Source organism: Zalophus californianus, chromosome 15 (genome assembly GCF_009762305.2).
Source record: "Zalophus californianus isolate mZalCal1 chromosome 15, mZalCal1.pri.v2, whole genome shotgun sequence".
NCBI classification, from domain to species: Eukaryota; Metazoa; Chordata; class Mammalia; order Carnivora; family Otariidae; genus Zalophus; species Zalophus californianus.
Genome location: NC_045609.1, coordinates 34,051,259 through 34,073,578, shown reverse-complemented (window position 1 = coordinate 34,073,578; position 22,320 = coordinate 34,051,259). Strand labels below are relative to the sequence as shown.

At 41.0% G+C, this 22,320-nt stretch overlaps 4 protein-coding genes across 17 annotated transcripts in view; 3 read left to right on the top strand and 1 right to left on the bottom strand.

Annotated features, from left to right (window-relative positions):
• CFAP70 (cilia and flagella associated protein 70) overlaps positions 1-5,533 on the top strand; it is a 104,011-nt gene extending 98,478 nt beyond the window's left edge. For 5 of the 8 annotated variants that reach the window (XM_027597205.2, XM_027597204.2, XM_027597202.2 and 2 more), the window contains 3 exons: positions 2,623-2,724; positions 3,254-3,301; positions 5,260-5,516. In XM_027597205.2, the coding sequence (XP_027453006.2) occupies positions 2,623-2,724; positions 3,254-3,301; positions 5,260-5,397 (288 nt within the window). In that variant the 3' untranslated portion in view covers positions 5,398-5,516. Of the gene's footprint in view, positions 1-2,622; positions 2,725-3,253; positions 3,302-5,228 lie in introns of all 8 variants that reach the window. The other 3 variants (XM_027597207.2, XM_027597210.2, XM_027597208.2) reach the window with 3 other exon arrangements.
• Positions 5,534-6,605: 1,072 nt separating this feature from the next.
• On the top strand, positions 6,606-10,092 carry MRPS16 (mitochondrial ribosomal protein S16). The gene is made up of 3 exons (XM_027591810.2): positions 6,606-6,826; positions 7,268-7,528; positions 8,205-10,092. Exons 1-3 carry the CDS (start codon positions 6,814-6,816, stop codon positions 8,336-8,338), a joined length of 408 nt encoding a protein of 135 aa, XP_027447611.1. The 5' UTR covers positions 6,606-6,813; the 3' UTR covers positions 8,339-10,092.
• Positions 10,093-10,550: 458 nt separating this feature from the next.
• The window catches only part of DNAJC9 (DnaJ heat shock protein family (Hsp40) member C9), an 80,980-nt gene continuing 69,210 nt past the window's right edge, over positions 10,551-22,320 (top strand). The window contains exons 1-5 of one of the 4 annotated variants that reach the window (XM_027591798.2): positions 10,553-10,867; positions 11,016-11,156; positions 11,717-11,971; positions 14,026-14,112; positions 21,073-21,176. In XM_027591798.2, the coding sequence (XP_027447599.1) occupies positions 10,688-10,867; positions 11,016-11,156; positions 11,717-11,971; positions 14,026-14,112; positions 21,073-21,087 (678 nt within the window). In that variant the 5' untranslated portion in view covers positions 10,553-10,687 and the 3' untranslated portion in view covers positions 21,088-21,176. Of the gene's footprint in view, positions 10,868-11,015; positions 11,157-11,716; positions 11,972-14,025; positions 14,113-14,472; positions 15,969-21,072; positions 21,177-22,320 lie in introns of those variants that run through there. The other 3 variants (XM_027591770.2, XM_027591781.2, XM_027591789.2) reach the window with 3 other exon arrangements.
• Positions 16,109-22,320, bottom strand: part of FAM149B1 (family with sequence similarity 149 member B1) — a 77,103-nt gene continuing 70,891 nt past the window's right edge. For 3 of the 4 annotated variants that reach the window (XM_027591721.2, XM_027591715.2, XM_027591701.2), the window contains exons 11-13: positions 21,478-21,598; positions 21,105-21,230; positions 16,109-18,552 (exon numbers count right to left, since the gene is read on the bottom strand). In XM_027591721.2, the coding sequence (XP_027447522.1) occupies positions 18,379-18,552; positions 21,105-21,230; positions 21,478-21,598 (421 nt within the window). In that variant the 3' untranslated portion in view covers positions 16,109-18,378. The remainder of the gene's footprint in view (positions 18,553-21,104; positions 21,231-21,477; positions 21,599-22,320) is intronic. The other variant, XM_027591705.2, reaches the window with a different exon arrangement.

The following is a 22,320-nucleotide window of genomic DNA, read 5'->3' as shown; positions in this document are numbered from 1 at the left end:
CCTACCCTTTTACCTACCATAATTGTTGGGTCCTCCCAGGTCAGCCCTCTTCTACTGTCGCCATATTTATTCACTCTAAGAAAAAAATACACCCAGCCCAGTGGCCTAAACTACCACTCGTGCCCTAATGAATTCTAAACCTTTAATGCATGACACTTTTCAAGTTCTGACCTTTATATAAAACAGTGTAATGGACAGCTCCATTTTCATGGTTCCCTAGATACCTTAAAATGTGCATAACTGAGGGCGCCTGGGTGGCTCAGTTGGTTAAGTGACTGCCTTCGGCTCAGGTCATGATCGTGGAGTCCCGGGAGCAAGTCCCACATCGGGCTCCCTGCTCAGCGAGGAGCCTGCTTCTCCCTCTAACCCTCCACCCCCCATGTACTCTCTCTCTCATTTTCGCTCTCTCAAATAAATAAATAAATCTTTAAAAAATGTGCATAACTGAAATATAACCTAACTTAACCCTGAAGGATTCTCACATTCCTTAAGCCTACACTTTCTCCTGTATTCCGTGTCTTGGTGAATGGGACTGTAATGAACCTTATCAACCAAGGCAGAAACTTAAAAAGTATCCTAGTCTACTTCTCCTGTTCCTTTTAATTAGGCATCAAATATCCTATTGATTTTGTCTCCTAAATGTCTCTTGAGTCTATAGTCTCCTCTCCATCCCTATTTTTTTTAAAGATTTTATTTATTTATTTGAGAGAGAGAGAATGAGAGATAGAGAGCACAAGAGGGAAGAGGGTCAGAGGGAGAAGCAGACTCCCTGCTGAGCAGGGATCCCGATGCGGGACTCGATCCCAGGACTCCAGGATCATGACCTGAGCCGAAAGCAGTTGCTTAACCAACTGAGCCACCCAGGCGCCCTCCATCCCTATTTTTATAGCTCCAATTCAAGCCCCATCCCTTCTCTATCTGCTAGCATGATCTCCTGTCCTACCTTAATCCATCTCCCACATTGTTATCAAAGTGGTCTTTAAAATAGGCAAATACTGTGTTACTCCCCTACTTAAACTCTTCAATGGCTACCCCTTGTTTCAGAATAAAATTCACATTCCTTTGAATGAATGTATATGACCTGGTGCCTAACTCTTTAGTTTTATCACTTACTTTATTTTCCCTAATCTCTCTCTTTTCTCCAGCCCACATGCATACTTAAACATTTCCTGACCACATCACACTCTCTTATGCCTCCATGCCTTCGTATCTGATATTCTTTTTACCAGGAATGCCTTTCTTCACCTCGTATAGCTAATACACTCCTATTTATCCTTCAGGACTCACTTTAGTAATATTTCCTCTCAGAGGCTCTCCTTTAAGTCCAGGGTACAATTATTCCCATTTTCCTATGTCCCTCCACTAGATCTATATCTGCTTTTATTATAGAAATGTTTATTGTGTAGTGGAACTATTTATGTGTTTGCGTTTTCTTTTTCTTTATTTTTTTTACATATCTGTCAGTGAACTCTTTGAGAGGTTGTATTTTATCTTTTTATTCACAGTATGGAATAAATTCTTAGCAAGTAAAACTGATTGAATAATACTGATTGAATGACATTGGTTGAATAATATTGGTTGAATAATGAATCAATACATTGATTGAATATTGAATCAATATCTTAGAGACATTTAAAACATGGACCAAAGTATAGGCATTGCTGAAAGGCCACTCTTCATATTGTTTCAGGCCTAGAAACCCATAATTTTCTTTTCAAAACAGAAAAAAATGGAGAGCTACTATACTGGTGAGAGGAGTGCCTTATTTCTTCCTTAGGTGATCTTTTGGAAGATTTTACAAAGCAACCTCACTTTTAGGAAGTAGCAATGATATCCATGTGTGCAGAGCTCAGGGAGCATTCTAGAGCCTGAATATTGTATTGATTACTCAAGATTGTGCTATTAATAACTAATATTAGTATTTTGACAGGCTAATAGGACTTTAACCTTAAGAAAGGGATGCACAGGAGTGCCTGGGTGGCTCAGACGGTTAAGCGTCTGCCTTTGGCTCAGGTCATGATCCCAGGGTCCTGGGTTCGAGCCCCACCAGGGAGCCCGCTTCTTCCTCTCCCTCTACTGTTCCCTCTACTGTGCTCTCCTGCTCTCTCTGTCAAATAAATAAATAAATAAAAAGAAAGACAGGGATGCACAAGAAAGGGATGTTATTTGGACATAATGTTTTCAGCTAAACTGACAACAAATATATCTGACATCCTACTGTGTGTGGGGAAATCACTGAACAATGCACGCATGGTAGTGAATACTTCTGGTTTTCCAATCCTGGCACCTGAAGCTCCATGGTTCATGGATGCCCTGATGGAACTGCTGTAGAGGGAAGGAGGAAGAGAGGGGTGTAAGTTGAGAGCCTAGCAGGCGGGACTCCAGATTTCTCTACTTGGCTTTTTAATCCGAGCAGTTCTTCTTTTAACATGTTCATATATTGGGCTACCACATAAAATTTTGTTTGAAGAAAAAGTTCTGAGCTAAAATTTTAAAAAGTTGAAAACTGTATAGGTCACATTACCAATGTTATTTGGACATAATGTTTTCAGCTAAACTGACTCCAGCTGGCTTAAGGGAAAACTGCTCTGACTTAACTCACACTTTTCTCTTTCTATCAAGCTGGAGGAGCTCACAGAGGCTGAGGATGCTCTCTCTGAAGCCAATGCGTTGAACAACTACAATGCTGAAGTATGGGCATATCTGGCTCTAGTCAGCCTCAAAGTGAGTGTTTATTAACCTTACACAGTGCCATTTTAGGGCAAAGATGTAAGGAAGTAAGTGAGGCAAGAGATAGGTAGATGGCCATTAATGCATGATAGTTGAGGTTTAATGAGCTTCAGATTTGGTCATTGTACTGATGAGGGAGGAGAGGCCCAGTCTGAGAAGCTGTTACTTGGAATGTGCTCAAAAATCATACACTCACGTGTTTGTCTGGAAAGGAGATTCTAGGGATGCCTGGTTGGCTCAGTTCGTCAAGCATCTGCCTTTGGCTCACGTCATGATCCCAGGGTCCTGGGATCGAGTCCCACATAGGGCTCCTTGCTCAGCGGGGAGCCTGCTTCTCCCTCTGCCTGCCGCTCCTCCTGCTTGTGCTCTCTGTCAAATAAATAAATAAAAATATTTAAAAAAAAAACTTAAAAAAAAGAAGGTATGGAGTCCTCTCTTTTGGTAGAAATGTTTGTGGCAACATACTTTCCCACTATAACGTTTATAATATGTCATTATCACCAGCTGCTGCTCTTTTTTTCAGGCTGGACGGCAACTGGAAGCGGAGCAGGCCTATAAGTACACAATGAAGGTACGATGCAGAGGCCTCTGCTGTTTGTCTGTACTGTACTGAGGTTGGGAAACTGGGAAGAAGATGCTGGCTGAATTCAGGACTTTACAGCATTCCATCGTTTCATGATGTGAATATTTTTCTAAAGGCTTTTCTTAGCATCTTTGCCATTATCATAAGGCTGCTGGGTTTGGAATAACCCACATATTACTATGGGGGATTTTTTTCTACCTCTTTTTTTTTTTAAGATTTTATTTACTTGAGAGAGAGCACAAGCTGGGGGTGGAGGGCAGAGGGAGGTGGAGAAGCAGGCTCCCTGCTGAGCAGGAAGCCCCATGTAGGGCTCAATCCCAGGACCCCGGGATCATGACTGGAGCCAAAGGCAGACACCCAACCAACCGAGCCACCCAGGCGCACTGTCCCCCCTTTTTTAAAAGATTTTATTTATTTATTTGAGAGAGCAGAGCTAGAGAGAGAACACGAGTGTGTGTGTGGGGGGGGGGCGGTTTCTCCCTCTTTAGAGAATTTGGTTTAATGGAAAGACAGATGGCCAGGGAGTTAGTAGATCTGAATTATGGTCCTAGTTTTGCCACTAACTCTACTATGTTAACTTCTTTGAGCCTCATTTTCCTCGCTTGTAGACTGAAGGTATAGGTCAACAAACTTTGTGTAAAGGGAAAAATAGTATTTTAGGCTTTGTGGGCCAAACTGTCTCTATTGTGCCTATTACCCTCTGCCCTTGTAGTGCAAAAGGAGCCATAGACAATACATAAGCAAATGAGCATGGTTGTGTTTCAAATAAAACTTTACTTAAAAACAGCAAGCTAGATTTGGCTCATGAACAGTAATCTGCCAACCCCCGGTCTATTCTACTATGAATTACAGTTCATAATTTGTGGCTTAAACAAATTAGTTTTATTTTTCTCATCTAATGAAAAGCCCAAGACTGGTACCAGAGCTCCACCATGTCACCAGAGACCCAAACTCTATCTTTCTGTTCCACCAATCATAGCATGCAGTTCCCATCCTTCACAGTTGCAAGACAGGCATTGTAACTCAAACCACCATATACATGTTTCAGGCACAATAAAGAACAAAAGGGAGGAAAGAACAAAGAGGACATGCTAGATATTTCATCTCCCTTCAAGAAGCAATGACTTTATGGGGATAAAAGATATAGCATAGGGAATATGGCCAATGGTATTGTAATAGTGTTGTGTGGTGACAGATGGTAGCTATACTTGTGAGCACAGCGTAATGTACAAACTTAAGATCACTATGTTGTACACCTGAAACATGGTGTGTCTACTCATGAAAAATAAAGATGTTTAATTCACGTGTACATAGTATTTGATGATAAAGAAAATCATTTCCAGAGGAAGGTTTACAGTTCATTGGCCACAACTGGTCATAAGACTACCCCTAGCTCTAAGGGAAGAAGGAAATGGAACTTTGTAGCTGGCTGCATTCCTGTCCTGAAAAGAAACGAAGATTTTGTTAGAAAGAAAGGAGAGTGGGTATTCAGTAGGCAACTAGCTATCTCTACTACACATCTAGAGGCTAAAAATAAATTCAGATCTATTATCTTTGTTTTGTGTGTCTTTGATTCCTGTGACTTGACAAACTGGAATACTGTAGTCAAGATAGACTGGGTGATAATGTGAATTCTTTTAAAAATACTTTATTAAAGTTATTTAACAAAAAAATACACAAATTGTAAATGTTCATACTACTTGAAGTTTCATAAAGTGCACATGTCCATGTAATCAGCACGTCCTGAGGTCTTTTAACGGAGTTACCATGAAATAGGGAATGATAAGGGAATATAAGAAGAGCCCAATTTCAAGCCAAGGAACTATATTCTCTAACTGTGTCCCAGTAAATGAGGGGTCTCCACATAGGTATATCAGGTATGATATGTATCCTCCCCTTCCTTCTTCTTATGCAGCTGAAACTAAAAGATAAGGCTCTGCTTGCAGAAATCCACATGGTACAGGAGACGGTTGGCTTTGGAAATCCATCTTTCTGACATCCTTCCAGCTGAAGAATATTCTGTGTGGGACTCTGAGCTCCTTTCCTTCCCAGAGAGATTAAGCCCTGGACATTTCACCATATGAGGCCTGTGGATGGAAAATACCATAAACAGAAACCCATTCATTTCCACTGGCTATTTTACTGGATGGCTGTTACCGGATATTTTACAGGTTGACAGTAAACTGAGTAACAATAAAAAATGAAAAAGATTCAAAATTCATCAGTGTGGTTCTGGAGTTATTAAGGTCTACTGAGGTATATGTAAGAATATAATTATTTATTTACATAAAGTAAAGTGGGTTCATTATTAGGGTTTCTGGTAAAAACTTATCAAGTCATTCCTGGAAGTCAACTTCTAAGGTCTCTGGCTAGGTTCACTTCCTGGAACTTGAGAATTAAGGCATCAATTTCTAAGGTGGGCCTAAAGGAAGACTGCTATGCTGGGTCACTGTATTGGGACAAACATATTAGTTGTGGCCAGACCCTTTGGATCCAGTGATGAACAGAGCTCAACAGAGAAGTCTTTGCTGAAGGTGGAGGTACTGACTACCTCTAACCACGGGTATCTTCATGGATCTAAATCACAAGGGCTCCAAGAAGAGTCCATTAACTTATAGATGCAAAACTCCTCTCAACTGAGGCCAGTATTCTAGGGCTAAAGATGACAAAGGAACCATACTTCACTCCTGTCCTCCTGGATCACTGCATAGCAAAACCAGGAATAAAGACACCTCTTAATTTTTTAAAGAAGGTGCAGAGAATAGGAGGGAAGTGGGAGAACAGGAGGGAATGTGGAGGCATATTAATAAACAAGAAGAATAAAATAAAACCTGCGTTCATTTATAGCCCGTGTATAGTCTTGGTTCTAACGCTACTTCCTTTATGAAGTCTTCCTGAGACACCAAGAAAGTTATCAGGTTCACCTTGTCCTCTGCTCCCCCAGGACTGTGTAGTGACCACCTTTATTGACTCCGGTGTAAACTCAGCGTCTCCCCACTTGACTGAGTTTCCTAGGGGCAGGACAGCGCCCTTTCAGCTAGTTCTCAGCACTGCACCTCGGCTCTAACAAGTGCAGGATGGATTTGTGCAACACTTAAGCACTTCTGGCCGCTCCCTGGGATTCTCCCAATATTCCTCACTTCATCAGGAACCCACAGTCCTGCGCAGGCCGAGAACACCCAGACAGTCCAGCTCGCACTACGACCCCCAGCTACACGCAAACTGCAGCGCGCCTTTTTTGCGGCAGTTTAAGGCACGTTAGGGTTCACGGCGTTGCATTATGGGAAGTGTAGGTGCTGGAAAGCGGAAGGGCCGGGGCGAGCGGAGTCTTCGCTTCCTGCACCGGGGCGCTAGGGCTTGGGTTGGGGGGTGGTGAGGTCAGGGGTGTCGCAGTGTGGACTTCTCCGCGTTCTTCCACCGCCGCCCTCCCCGCCGAGGCCGTAGAGCCGATCGGTGGCGGGCGGCAGCGCACTTGGAGGCGCGGCAAGTGGCGCTGCACCATGGTCCAGCTCAGTGAGTGCCCTTCCCGGCGGTCGCGGGGGCCGGGGGAGGGACGTGTGGGACCCGACGAAGCAGCTCTCTTAGTCGAGCTGGAGGCAACCCGAACGTGAGACAACCACACTGCCTTACGTTTGTCTCTCTCCTCAGGTTTTTCTCACTTAATCCTTCCTCAACTTATGAGACAAATGGCATTCGGTTTATAGACTAGGCAGCTGAGGCTCCGTCGTGGTCACAGAGGTATTAAATGGCAGGCTGGTGTTGAGCGGATTGAGGAGGTAGTCATTTCTGGCTGAAGTGCATGAGAGGAGTTTCACGAAGAATATACTATCTAAACCGGGTTGACAGTAATTGGTTGGATGTAAGGATGTTTCAGTTGAGGAAGGGGCTTGTTTTATCTACCTCATTTTGCTCATTTTATGTACTCTGTTCTTGTGTTAACTTATTTCTCTACAGCTACTGTCCTGTGCAGAGCCTACCGCGGAGGCCATTTAACCATCCGCCTTGCCCTGAGTGGCTGTACCAACCGGCCCTTCTACCGCATTGTGGCTGCTCACAACAAATGTCCCAGGGATGGCCGTTTCGTGGAGCAGCTGGGCTCCTATGATCCACTGCCCAACAGTCACGGAGAGAAAATCGTTGCTCTCAACCTAGACCGGATCCGGCATTGGATCGGCTGTGGGGCCCACCTCTCTAAGCCTGTGGAGAAGCTTCTGGGTAACTCACCTCTAGCCTTACTTCATTGAGGGGATTTTAAGGTGAAGTCAGTTTCAGGATGATAAGAGTTAGGAATGATTTTCATTACCTTAGGCTGCTCAGGGCTAGAGTGAAAGCTGAAGTTGTGATCTAAATGTCATTTTGACTGGAGACCCCTTTTGTGGACTCTTATGAGACTTTTTGGGTGAATGGGATTTTGTACTGTAAATAGGAATAGTGTGTCTTGAATGGCTATCTGTCCATTTATCTTTTTTTTTTAAAGATTTTATTTATTTATTTGACAGAGACACAGCGAGAGAGGGAACACAGCAGGGGGAGTGGGAGAGGGAGAAGCAGGCTTCCCGCTGAGCAGGGAGCCCGATGCGGGGCTCGACCCCAGGACCCGGGGATCATGACCTAAGCCGAAGGCATACTTAACGACTGAGCCACCCAGGCGCCCCTATCTTTTTTTCAAATAAGGACATTAGCTTTAGGAAGTAACATCCATTATCTCCTTGTAGTAAATGAAGGGGAGGGAGTTAGGGGAAGAGATATGACAGTTTGGCGAGAGAGGAGCATGTTTTAAATCGATGCTGTAAGTCAGGTCTCTGTTAGACCTCAGCTCTGTGAGGCTAAGTTCCCAGGGAAACATTGACTTATACCATGTTATAATGAATGAAAATCCTGTTGCTTTTAGGTCTTTCTGGCTTTTTCCCTCTGCATCCCATGATGATCACAAATGCTGAGAGGCTGCGAAGGAAACGGGCACGCGAAGCCCTCTTAGCATCTCAGAAAACAGATACAGAGGCTACAGAAACAAAAATGAGCTGACTTCAGTGAGCAGAGCATTGGGGAAAAGGTCAACACTTAAAACACTTGTGCAGAGCTCTTAGTTTTATTAGATTTGGAGGTCAATAAATGGAGTTTCTTGAGTCACCCATGCTCTTCTGTCCTGAGCTGGACTCAGGGAGAAATTTGTTCTTTCTGACATAGAGCTGGGTCTAGGTACTGATTAGCTTTTTTAGCCTTCATCTGGAAAAGACAGTAGCTCTGGGGTGTGTTGGATTTTGGGTTGGGCCCTGGATCTCTCAGACAACTTTACAGTCTGCTGCCTTCCAATACTTCCCTGTTTGAAAGCTCCCAGCAAGTCTATCCATGGTCCATCTATGAAGTTCCTTCCTTAATCATCCCACTAGCTCAAGAACAGTTACTTTGTTTTGCTTGCTTGCTTGCTTATGTATGTATGTATGTCATTGTAGAGTTACTTTCTCTTGTTTGACCCATAATCTCAAATTTACAAAGGTAGATTTTTTTTATGAGCTTTTAGGCTATAATAGTATAATTTTTAAGAATGAGAAACTGGAAGAAAGGTAATACCGAAGAGTACGTTCGTACATTCTTGACCCTTTACAAGTAAGGCTATTCATGAGGATTATTAGGTGTCATGAAAGTGGGTAAAACTCCATTTTGTTGATGGGAGGCTGAGGTTCAGATGTGGAAAGTTGCCCAATGCAATCTATTTTCATTTGGGCAGAGCTAAGATTCAGACCCCAATATGCATTACTGGAGAGCCCTTTCCATTGTCTGCGGCAGGGTGAGTGTGAGATGAGCAAAGATGAGCTTTTCAAAAGTCCACTTGAAAAGCCAGTGATAGAAATGAGGTTTAGGTGTCATGAGTTTGGTAATATAAATGACTGGCTGTGCCCCAAGCCCAAAATGTCATATCTGCCTCACCAGAACTGCAGGACAGTAACAGTCATGATCAGAAGATTTTAGTGCACACTCTGTGTAATACAATTTCAAATTCTGGCATAAGACTAGGATACAGAGTTTATAGAGGAGACACTAAAGCCCTATCAATGTACCAACTTATTTTGTTTTCTGGGTTTTATATATTGAGGACAACCCTCATTATGGGGTCAAGTCTCTCCCAAGATTGTCACTGGTTAGCCTCCCTGGCTTTGAGGGGACTTTGAAGGCAGGGCAGGCTGAGAAGAACTGACTACCTGGATTAGATTGTGGATCTGATCATGGATCTGGGAAAGAAAAATGCTATGAAAACCATGGGAACTCTGGAGAGTTTAAGGTCTTTGGATAAGCTTTAATTGGTAGAGCAAAGAAGAATGATTATGAAAAGTATTGACCAGTGAAGGGAACTGCTGGGAAATGGGTTAAGGTAAGGTATTATTTTGAGCTATTGAGTTTCTGCCAACTCAAGTATTCACTTTGTTCCCTGGTCTATCCTTACTCTGATCTGTATACACATGCTTCCTGTGTGAGTGCATCCTGTTCCCAATAATCCGGTTTTCTCTAGCTCTAGCCTTGCTCTGGATTTCTCCAGAGCACACAGTTTCTCACCATCTTTTAGTTGATTGCATTAGTTTATGTTGCTATCACCTCAAATCCAACATGCTCAAACCTAGCTCTTCATTAAAAAAAAAAAAAAAAAAGCCTTTGTTTCAGCAGCTTTATTTTTACTCAGATGAGGGTTTGGGTCATGTCACCTTAACCAAAGTGGAAGGTGATTAAGAACTGGAAGATGATTGGCAATGATTCTTAATAAATGTTACAGTTTTTAAAAAGTATTTTGCGCCTTTGTTTACGCTTTTTTCTTGCAGGAATTAGGAAAGTACTTACCTAGGAGTCCCAACCTGTAGGTTGCAAAATTATCGGATCTTAAGAGTTTTGTGTACTCTTGTCAGGATCATTGAAAAAGAACAAATCTATTTAACGATGTTGAACCGTGTGAAATCGCCAAATGCCGATGTTATGCTGTTTTTTACTTTTAAAAAAAGGCAAACAAAACAGCAATGTATAGCCTCGACGTAATATGGACGTGCCATATATTGAATGAACTCACGTACTGGGAAACTGGTGAGAAGATAAGTGCCAGATTTCTTGAGTAAGGGGAGGAGGGCGTAGAGGCACTGGATCCCCCGCTAACCACACAGAAGGAAGTTCCGGCGGCTGCTCGGGTCGCCGCTGAATTTCTGGCCACGCCCTCGTTTTGCAGCCGCCGTAAAGTGCGACGTCGTGGCCACGCCTATTCGGCGCTTCTTGTGACGCAGTCGCCCGGGGTATTTTTGCGCGGGAAAAGGGGGCAGTCTGGAGCTCTAGCGGGTGTCGCCGGGACGGGCAGTTTCTGCGGAGGTTGCCTCTCGCTCTCTATCCCTGCTGGCTATGGGGTTGCTGGAGCTGTGCGAGGAAGTGTTCGGTACCGCCGACCTTTACCGAGTGTTGGGCGTGCGGCGCCAGGCCTCGGACGACGAGGTCCGACGCGGCTACCACAAGGTGTCTCTGCGGGTTCACCCGGACCGGGTCGGCGACGACGACAAAGAGGACGCCACCCGCCGCTTCCAGGTACGCGAGCCCCAGCTCCACTGGCCGCCTGGCCCCGCCTAGGCGGAGTGCGCCGAACCTGGCCTGGTGTTTATTCTAATCTTTATTTCTCGCCGCGCGATTTCAGTGAGGGATGCAAAGGTGACTTTTGGATGCTCTTAACCCGCAGATCCTCGGGAAAGTCTATTCTGTTTTGAGCGACAAAGAACAGAGAGCATTGTACGATGAGCAGGGAACAGTGGACGAAGATTTTGATGTGCTCAACCAAGATCGGGACTGGGAGACGTATTGGAGGTTACTTTTTAAAAAGGTAGAGAACTCTAGAAATTTCTTTGTGGTTATTCCCGTCATTCATTCAAGGAACGTTTATTGAATGCCTTCAAGGTATTGCATTTTGTGTTGTGTAGGAATGAGGAATTTCTGTTTCATCTTAAAATTCACATATGTGGAAGTATTCCTCGGGAGATAACCTGTAGCTAGCTTTGAAGAAGAATAAGTCTGTTTAACCGTTAAACATACACACATACTTTTACTGAAATGGGTCTTTAATTTCCTGTTGATGTAAAGCAATTGTAGGGGAAAAGGTGGTTTAATATTTTATAAGATAATGCTTCGTTTTACATATCCACGTGTAAGTCTTGAGTTCTTCTGGGAAACTTTCTTTAAATTTTCCGGGTCTGTAGTTTAGTAGTTGTGAAGGTTGGGAGAACGCTGGAAAAGCTTTGGCATAGAAAGTGTGGTTCCTTGCAGTAATTTCAACTCAAGCAACTATTGTATTTGAGAAGAAACATTTCAACACCTACATCTATCTTTACTAGTATACTCTTTTATTTAAAATTCTCAGAGTTCTAGCATATGTCTCTTATTCAGATATCTCTAGAAGACATTCAAGCTTTTGAAAAGACATACAAAGGTTCTGAAGAAGAGCTGGCGGATATTAAACAGGCCTATTTGGATTTCAAGGGTGACATGGATCAGATCATGGAATCTGTGCTGTGTGTGCAGTACACAGAAGAACCCAGGATAAGGAACATTATTCAGCAAGCCATTGATGCTGGCGAGATCCCCTCCTATAATGCCTTTGTCAAAGAATCAAAGCAAAAGATGAATGCAAGGAAAAGGAGGGTAAGATTTTGAATGCTTTTTTTATATCTTGCATTTTGAATGCTTTTTTTTATATCTTAATTGCTTCCAAAAAGAATGTGAGGGTATTTATAATAATAAAAATATGATTACCAAGAAGAGAGTAAGGGTTAACTCATTTCTTTTCTAATAAAATGAGCATACCAGCTCATTAGGAGAAACTTTTTTTCCCTAGTATGTTGTGCTCAGGAGGATTTTGCTAGGTGGATTCTTTAATATCATCTTAAAATAACACTGAAATACTCTTTACGTGGGCCAGTTCTTTAGCTTTGTGAAGGCTTTCCTCAAGAAATAAAAGTAATGGAGTCCAGATACATAGGGTGGACAGTGGTTCTCACTTGGTTAAGAGATGAGGAGAGGGTGACTAAAACTTTCTTTTTTTGGACTGTGCCTTGTTAAAACAGATTTTCTTTTGTTCTTGTCCAGATTGATTGTTGAATTGGACCCAGAATATACATTTCTAAACAAATGATTTAGTTTATTTTGGTGAAAGTGTCTTTGCAAACACTTGGAGAGGAACACTTGTGAAGAATCAAGAATTGTGGCTTCTGTTATCTTATTAAACTGTGGAGTTGGTGAGGGTAGGGATGATGGCAGGGAAAAAGAGCTTAAGGACAGACAGCTGAAGGTCTGGGAGGGCGTGGATTCACAGCAAGCATCTGTGTCTCTGGTCTTTTGGGGAAGACCAGACTGGTACTCAAGTAACCATTGTCTCAACCTGGCTTTCCTAGTGGGAGCTCAGTGGAGAGAAGTGTAAGATTTCAGATGTCTGGTGGGTAGGGTGCCTTATTTTCTATGGCTGAATTAGAGGTGGAGGTAGGTCTGCAGTTTTGATAGAAGATACAGGGGAAAGGTGGGGTGGGTGGGTGTGTGTGTGTGTGTATCAAGATTATCATTTTGGGGGTGTGCATGGCCGACTCTGTGTGTGTGTGTGTGTGTGTGTGTGTGTGTGTGTGTGTGTGTATCAAGATTATCATTTTGGGGGTGTGCATGGCCGACTCAGTCGGTAGAGCATGTGACTCTTAATCTCAGGGTTATGAGTTCAAGCCCCACGTTGGGCATGGAGCCTACTTTAAACAAAAAAGTCATTTTGGCTCATAGGGAACATCTGTTTAGGCCCACTCACAGTTTAAATTGGTAATTTTCTCCAGTGAAACTGAGCACAGCTGTATCCAATAATAGGCTATTATCTTGAGAAACTTTCCTAGAGTTGGGGGCAGGTGGATGGCATAGTTTTTTAGCGACTCCAGCAAACCTGGGGAGCGGATATACAGTATTAAGAGAAATTGAATACAAGGATTGAAAGTAGACAATGGAAACTACTTTTTATTGGAATAACAAAATCCTAATGTATTAGTATTCTTAGCATTAATAGTGTTGATTGCTATTTAGAAAAATTAGTGGGGTTTGGGATCTATTACATAGTGGTGTTGCCGTGAAAGAAAGAACAAACTCATTAACCTTTCCCAAGGTATGCTTGTGGTATTTTGGAATCAGTGCCCTAGGAAAATTTGGCAGAAGAAGGTGGCTTTGAAATTAGGTAAAGAAAGGTTATAACTGAATTTGTTAGTGTTTATTCTGACTACTTGGGAATTTTAAACCAGGGTTACTCTCAAGGCTGCCACCAGTCACATGTAGTTAAAAAGTGGGTTTCCAGAGGAGAGGAATTTGAGATGCCTGTATCCTGGCAACATTTTTGAAGGCATCCTTGGTTAAATGACCTTCCCTCTCCTGGCATTTTGTTTTCATTCTTATCACCATGTGGTTTATGAATACTAAACTACTTGCTACCCCTAGCTAGTAAAAATGGGGAAAACTCAGAAATGCTCATTGGAATTAGAGGATCTACTGCATGCTCTCAGCAGTGTTGTCTTTTAATGAATGACATATTTATGTAATTGTGTGTGTTTTTTTTTTTTTTAATCAATATAATCCTCAGATTGAAAGGTTGTCACCATAGATTTGCTTTTGGGAAAGGGTATATTTTTAGTATATGCTAGGTTGCCATGGAGTCTTAACATGAGTTTCTGTTTTAGGCTCAGGAAGAGGCTAAAGAAGCAGAAATAAGCAGGAAGGAGTTGGGCCTTGACGAAGGAGTAGATAACTTGAAAGCAGTCATTCAGGTAAGCTTGGCAGGTTGTCTTTGAAGGTCATCACTACTCTTTTGTGTTCTGATTCCTACTGCTAATACTTTCTTTGTAGTTATAGTGTTGTGGGTATTCTGTTTTCTTTTTTTAAGACATAAGTCATGTACGATGTTTTCATCCTTATTTTAAAGTGCATAATTTAGTGGCTTTTAGCATATTCATGAGGTTGTAGAACAGCACTAATTCCAGAACATTTTTGTCACCTTAAAAAGAAACCCCTTGCTCATTAGCAGTCATTCCCTGTTCTCCCTTCCACCAGCCTCTGGCAACCACTGAGTATTTTTGTCTCTGGATAGCCTTGTGTTTTGAAAGCTTGTGTTTTAACTTCTTAAACAGAGCAGACAAAAGGATCGGCAAAAGGAAATGGACAATTTTCTGGCTCAAATGGAAGCAAAGTACTGCAAACCTTCTAAGCGAGGAGGGAAAAAAACGCCTCTCAAGAAAGAAAAGAAATAATGGAATTTTCTCTTCAAAAGCCTTTAGGTGTTAATTGGTGCCATTGTAGGCAAGATACAGTCAAGATTTGAAGACAAAAGTCAACCCTGCCCTTGAAAAAAGTTCTTTCCAGGAGTTATTCAGCTCAACTCTGTAAACCAAGCAGAATCTCTCAACCTGATTTTGGTAGTCCTAGAAATCCCCTGACATTCTTTGAGGTCCTGCATGAAGGAATTTGGTGATTCTTGAGGGAATGGGGGAGAGTGGTATACTTCCTGGCAGCACTTGGGTCTGTGGATCTTCTGTACAAGGATCTCTTGTCTAGAATGTGGGTCTGTCCCATACTGCCTTCAGCAGTTGTCGTTTTGCCATGCAGGAGTCTACACACAGCTATAGAGTATTCAGGGTGTTGTGTTTATTAGAACAGTAACTCTACCTAGCTAGAACGCTTTCAGAACCCTTGCTGGTCATGTGTCTTTAAAATATTTGCCAGTTTGCTTTCATGTTTAATATCCTTGAATAGATCCTCTCTCCTTTTTGTTTTATTCAGCCAGGTTTTGTACTCTTTGCTTGAAATACAGGAGAAACAGATGTTGAGATTACTTCAGACATCTTTGTAAGACTTACACATGATGAAATAAGTTAAAAATGACTGTTAAGTTCTGGGGCCTTTTAAATGATCTCAGTGATCATTTAACTATGGTCTAGAAAAACTATGAATGGTGTTCAGAGAGGAGAGAAAAGTAAACCAAGTCAGCTTTATAGTGGGTAGCCGGATTTAAGTAGCATAAAGAGAAGTTGTCCTATCTAATTATTGAAAGTCTGTCCTTAAGCAGGTCGCAGACCTTGTTTGAACTTGTTGCCTCATCTATAAAAGGGTGAGGGAGTTGGGCTAAATGACTGCTTAAGGGCTCCTTCTGATTCTCTTAACTTTTAAAGGCAGGCCATCTTGATCCAGTGGTTTGTTATCATGCACTCATGGTATTGATTTGTGAGAATGGTATAGAGATGTTTACTTACATTTAGTCAAATTGGTATGTACTTACTGGAATATATGGACATTTTTTGGCAACAGACTTTTATGCATATGGCATTGAATATATAACAACCTTTCTGTTACTGAGTTTTACGTATGATAATTTATCTGAGATAAGCACATGACACATTTTTAGTTTGGTTACAAACATGTTAAAAAATACTCTTTAATTGTATTAAAATATAATTTAATGCAGGTTGTTTGAAGCATCTGTCTTCATATGATAGCATTAGTACACTTAGATAAAATTAAAAAATTACCCCTATTTATGATTATTTGAGTTTATCCACTCTGAAGATTTACAGTAAATTAAAGTTCAATGAAATTTAAATAAAATAAATTGAAGCCATAGTTAAAACCACTGCTGCATTTATGAGTGTCCTCCAAAAAAGGTCCATGGTGAAATCAGAAGAATGGTGAAGTTCTGTTCTTCTGCTATTAGGATATGTTTATACTAAACTAATTACCAGACTTTCTGAAATGTTAAGGTATTGCTGGCTCACTAATAGATTCTATAAATTTTTTAAGTTTACTTAGAGTTTAAGGAGAAAATCTGGTAAGATGAGTTTAATAGTAAAAAATATATATATGACCTCTAGGTCCTTTAAGAAGAAAAGAAGCATAATCTGATAGGAAGCAGGCCTTGTGAGGTTGAGCTGTCCTATCTGAAAATATATATACATTATGACTTATTACATAAATTACTTTATACCAATGCTCCACATTTATGTCTTTAGTTACTTAGCCCTTCCATTATCTCTTTACCTATAAGATTGGACATCTAAAAGAGAAAGTTAGGAATGACATCTGTTTGATGAGTAACTCCGATTTTTGACAGCTCTGTCTCCTAAACATGCCTTAAAAATGAGTACAACTCTTCAGAAATTCATACAAGCAGAAGTATTCTAAAGCCGGTGATAATGTTATCAAACAATTATTTGCTGCTTTTTGAGTATGTATAGTCTCATAGAATCCTATAATCATTGAGCTGATCATAGTTAACACACAACATGAGTTTTGGCGATAATTATTTGTTACATCTTTGGGTACAAATTTTAAGTCCAATGGAATAAATTAACATGCTGAAAGAAGACAGGAACTGGAGAGGGAAACAGTATCCATGTAATCTTTGGCGGATCCTCTTTTTTTTTCTGTCAGTTATATCAGATTCACACTTCATGAAGATGGTTTTAAGTTGTCTCTTGTATACAAGCTTTGCGTCACAAGATGACTGAACACTGACCATGAATTTTTCTCACATGTTCCCTGCAGCCTGGAGCAGGTTCTTCTCATTTGCCCTACGGTGCCTGCCTGGTTCTAGAGACTGGTCCACCTCTGTTTTGAGATTTTGTAGACCCATGTAAGTGAGGACCTGTCAGACAAAGATGACATCATAGAGTAACATTAGTAGACATTCTAGATTTGGTAATCTCAAGTTCATATCTAAGGGCTTTTTTGCTCCAATTACCAGTCGGACTTAAAAATTTGGAGACTGGGACTAAGTAGTAAAGTATATATTCATCAAGGCAATAAAAACATTTGCATTATTTTATCACTTAAAACCAGAAAAACTGTATTAAGATATGATATCTAGTTTTAGAGAAGAGGACACTGGGTGCCTGGGTGGCTCAGTCGGTTAAGCATCTGCCTTCGGCCCAAGTAATGATCCCAGGGTTGTGGGATTGAGCCCTGAATTGGGCTCTCTGCTCAGTGGGGAGTCTACTTCTCCCTCTGCCCCTCCCCCCAGCTTGCGTTCTCTCTCTCTCTCTCTCTCAAATAAAATCTTAAAAAATGAACTATTAGAGAAGAGGCTACTGATTAAAAAGGACTAATATGTCTGTTTGACTTATCTAAATGTTAATGACTGTCAACAAGGCTGTATGTAGTTAACTCTAGCTCAGCATTGCTTCTCTATGAGGACTAATCCAAGAAAGAATCCATGGAAAGCATTCATAGACTACCAAACAATGCTAACAGGAAATGAACAAGAGAATTCACTTGGATGACAGAGATGGTTTGAGGCAGATAACTTTTTTTTTTTTAAAGATTTTATTTATTTATTTGAGAGAAAGAGAATGAGAGACAGCACTAGAGGGAAGAGGGTCAGAGGGAGAAGCAGACTCCCTGCTGAGCAGGGAGCCCGACGCAGGACTCGATCCCGGGACTCTAGGATCATGACCTGAGCCAAAGGCAGTCGCTTAACCAACTGAGCCACCCAGGCGCCCAAGGCAGATAACTTTTTAATGTAACTTGTGGATTAATCTTATTAACAGGAAACATTTCAACTGCCTAATACTTCTGATTTCACCTACAACATGAGAATGATCCTGATGGTCGTGAATATATCATTATAGGAAGAATTAAGATAATCCTTAAATTTTCTCCCCTCCTGTGAAAATACAATCTATAGAATATGACTTAGAAATAAATTAATGGGATGGACTCAGACTCAGCATGTCTTGACATTTTTGAATTTTCTTTTACCTTGGCCTGGCAGGTCAACTGACCACAGCAGTTTATTCTATAGCAATATGGATTTTGCCAACATAATAAAATTCATGCAGTGTTTGAATGTTATAAACATGACTTATTTAGCTCTTTTTAGATTAAAAAAAAAAAGGGAGCTTACTTTGCCAGAGTGGTGAGAAGTTAATTTACATATGGGAAAACAAATCTGGACTTGGCTCTGACCAATAGAGGTCTTCTCTATATTATTATCCCATTTCCAAAAGGAATTTGAGGTGATTTACAAAGATGTAGGGAAACAAAATCTAATAAAATCTGGAGGAAGGGAAAATAAACATTGAAAACAAAGGCAGGGTCTTAACATATCCACATCGTAGTAAAATAAAAGCCATGGTCCCACCTGTCACTGCAGATCCCCTACCAGGTCGGGCCTGATGAGGATACTCAACAGCACACAAATGATGATACTGTGTATCTGGCTGCAAAAGAGAAAGAAAAGATGACACACTTCTTATGATGTGACTTCTCCCAAATATGTTAGTAGGTTTACAAGGAAAAACCTTGAAATCAGACAACCATGTAAATGGCATTGACAGTCTGAGGGACAAGGTGGCTGAGTACACTCTTGTATTTCCAGTAAAAAATTCCAAGCCGGAGGCCCACAAAACCATTTGTTAACTTGTAAAAAATTTTTAAGTTGTTTTTCTAACTTTTAAGTTCTAAAACTATTAATATGTCTTTAAGAAAATCTTAGCACTTATAATAATGCATATGGTTTAATACTTAAATATTAAATTTAGAATATTTAAATATTAGCATTTTTAATTGGCTGCCAAGGGAATTTAATTTGGACTGTCTGCTGTTTAAAACAACAGAATGGAGCCTTTTCAGCAACATTGAAATGCGCATGACTTTACCTCCATACTTGAGATGTGACTCTCAATATGAAACATTTCAAAATTACGTCAAGGAATTTAAAGATTTTAAGACGTGGCTAAGATATTGAAATGCAAATATCAAAAAAAGCTGTCAGTGCTATCCTGCTGGTGCTTCTGGAATAAAAAACATTCCATTCCCTGTCAGAGAACTGCAATCAAGAGATTTCAGGAATTTTTTTCTGGTGAAGCCCCATCTTTTTTTATTGGGGTCACCAAACTTCTTTAGAGGGCCAGACAGTAAATATTTTAGACTTTGTGGTACATACTGTTGCAACTACTCAACTCTGCTGTTGAGGTGGGAAAGTGGTCCATGGACAGTACATACCTGAATGAGTATGGCAGCTCTTCTCTAATAAAACTTTATGTACAGAAACAGGCAATTTTTGTGGTAAGCCAAGTGGCCCATAACAGTAGTTTGCTGATCCCTTTTCTAGGTGAGAACACCAAAGAGCAGAGCACTAGTCTGGAAGTGACAAACCAGGGACTCGGCTCTAGTGCGCTTAGTTACATTGAGCTACCAGCTCATCTTCCTTTGCGTGACAGCAAATTGGGAGAGAAATAGCTAAGGAATGAAATTCTTTGGTTATAAACATCAGAAAAAGAAGAAACTGAAATGTCTTAATCTGTTTAGTTTAATTGCTAAGGCAACCAAAAATTAAATGTGTTTTAGAGAATCTAGCTGTAGAATATAATCATCAAACAATGCTTAACAAATGCTCTGAATCAAATTTTGAGAAGATTAATAGAGGTTTTAAAACTCTCTAGGATTCACATTGAGTAAGAATCAGAAATGCTCACATTTCGCTTTAGCTCCTGTTTTGGTGAGTTGCCCCCTAAATAAAGCATCTTGAGGTCTGCTGAGTTGAATAGCGTCCCCCATCCCCTGCCCCCACCAGTATTCATGTCTGCTGGAACCCATGAATGTAACTTTATTTGGAAATAGGATCTTTGCAGTTGTAATCAAGATAAGATGAGGTCATATTAGATTAGGGTCAGCCATAAATTCAGTGATTGGTATCTTTCTAAGAGGGAAATTGGGACACACACAGGGAAGAAGGCTCTGTGAAGGCAGAGGTGGAAATTGGACTGATGTGGCTGCAAACCAAGGAGTACTAAGGATTGCTGGTGACCACCAGAAGCCAAGAAGAGATGAGAAAACATCCTTCCCTAGAGCCTGGAGAGGGAACATGGTTCTACTGACACCTTGATTTTGGACTTCTAGGCTCTGGAACTGATAGAATAAATTTCTCTTTTAAGCCACCCAGTTTGTGGTGATTTGTTATGGTAGCCCTAGGATACTACTATACTGTCCCATTTGTTCTCACCACTCTTTTAGTGGAGAATTGTATAGTGCTTTAGGCTGATACAATTCAAGGTTTATAAGTTGGAATAAGTGGGCTTCAAATATCACCATCCTGAAAAGTGGTAGAGGATTTGAGGCCCCTGCCTCCTGGGCACTGAGTGTGGCTCCAGTTCCCCAGGCTCTTCGAATCCTTTTGCCACAAAGCAGATGAGGTGGGGCTGAGTGGCTGGCCTACAATTGGGTAAGGTCAGTGCATGACATCCAGCCTCCCTACTAAGCTTTTTCTATCACTTGCTTAAAAGTAAAGGGGCCAGTAAATGCACATTAAATGGTAAGGTGATGTGGGCATCTCAAAACACCAATTTAAAAAAATGAATGCCCTGACTTGCCGTCCATCAGTCCACAGCATAATCTGATACCACTTTTGGTGTAACTCCATGAGAGCAGTGTTAGAGAAAGAGTTATGCTGATTTGATGTATTGGAGTTTAACACTTTTGCTTATTCTCAGAAATATTTAATATTTAACAATTTAAATTGTTTAAACTTTGTGACAGGTATAAGGCATTTTACCTTATTCTTCATTTTACCCTACTACCTTTTTTTAAATTCTATTTGAATGTCAGAGACCAGTTAGAATTTCAATGAAATGTACTTATTACAGTTTTTATTGTTAAGAGCCTCTGCTTTTATTCTTGGAGTTGATTAAGGCACTATGTGAAATCTTAAGTCTGCCAAACTAGTTTTTTTCTTTCCCCAGCTGTCAAGACCATAGAGGAAGTATGTCACTACCAAAAATGATTGAGTTGTGTTGGGCCTGGAGAAAAAGTCAGGTAAAAGGAGCCTCTCCTGGGGCTGCTGATGGTTGGGCTCATCCACCACTGCACTTCGAGCTCGATTGGAGTCACCATGGGTTTTCTGCAGGGAAGACAAAAATTATAGAAACCATTAAACAATTTGTAGCCAGAGCTGTGCATGTCCTACATCAACCCAAGTAGGCATGGTAACTGCAGGCCAAGGAACTCCAATTCCATTGTTATAAAGTTAGGATTCAGTTTGTACTTTGGACAAAATACAGTATAAGTTAATTCCAGAACACGGATCCTGCAGAATTACTTTCCTTGAGGTTTTAAGCACATATAAAGGCAATAGGAGAAAGACCTACCTTTGGCCTTTGTGGCCCCGCAGTGCTCAAGTGTTCCACTTCAGCTGTGCCGATAGGGGGCAGCAGGTTGTTTCGACTCAGGGGCATTGGTGAGGGAGAGAGCGATTCAGCTGCTACTGGGCTGCAGATCCCACCAGCAAACACCAAGATAAGAAAGCATAAAGTTAAAACAATACAAGCAAACTGATTAGAGTCAAATAAATGAGGGGGATGAGTTTAATGTCATGCACAGAATGCTTTAAGCTTCCTATGTTTTTAAAGCAAGCTCAGTGAAAGGATTTTGGAAAATCAGTTTGGGGGGAGCTTTTCATAATACTTTCTGATTTTTGTTGAAACTTTATCCTGGGCACACAGCAGAAGTTGACCCTTTGTCTCACAGAGAGCTGGACAAAAATAGTTTTCCCTATCTGGTGTTACACCATTTTGGTGTTAACTTATTAAGGATTTGTAATTTCACATCTGGTGGAATTCTGCACAGTTCTGGGCCTTTTGGTTGTCCTTTTCACTAATAACAGTAGTCCTTCCTTATCCACTGTTTTGCTTTCCATGATTTCAGTTACCCATGGTCACTGGGGTCTAGAAGTAGATGATCCTCATTCTGACATATTGTCAGAAGGTCACTAGTAGCCTCGTGCTGCATCACAATCCTCCATCACTCCCCTCGCTTCATCTCATCACGTTGGCATTTTATCATCTCACATCATCACAAGAAGGGTGAGTACAGTACAGGAAGATATGAGAGAAACCACATTCACATAAATTTTATTCCAGTATATTATTATAATTGTTTCTCTTTATTATTGTTAATCTCTTACCATACCTAATTTTGAGGTTAAACTTCAT

Coding starts and splice junctions, on each gene's coding strand:
- MRPS16 (XM_027591810.2), top strand. Junction 7,529..8,204: donor GCCTGTGGAGAAGCTTCTGG/GTAACTCACCTC, acceptor TGTTGCTTTTAG/GTCTTTCTGGCTTTTTCCCT.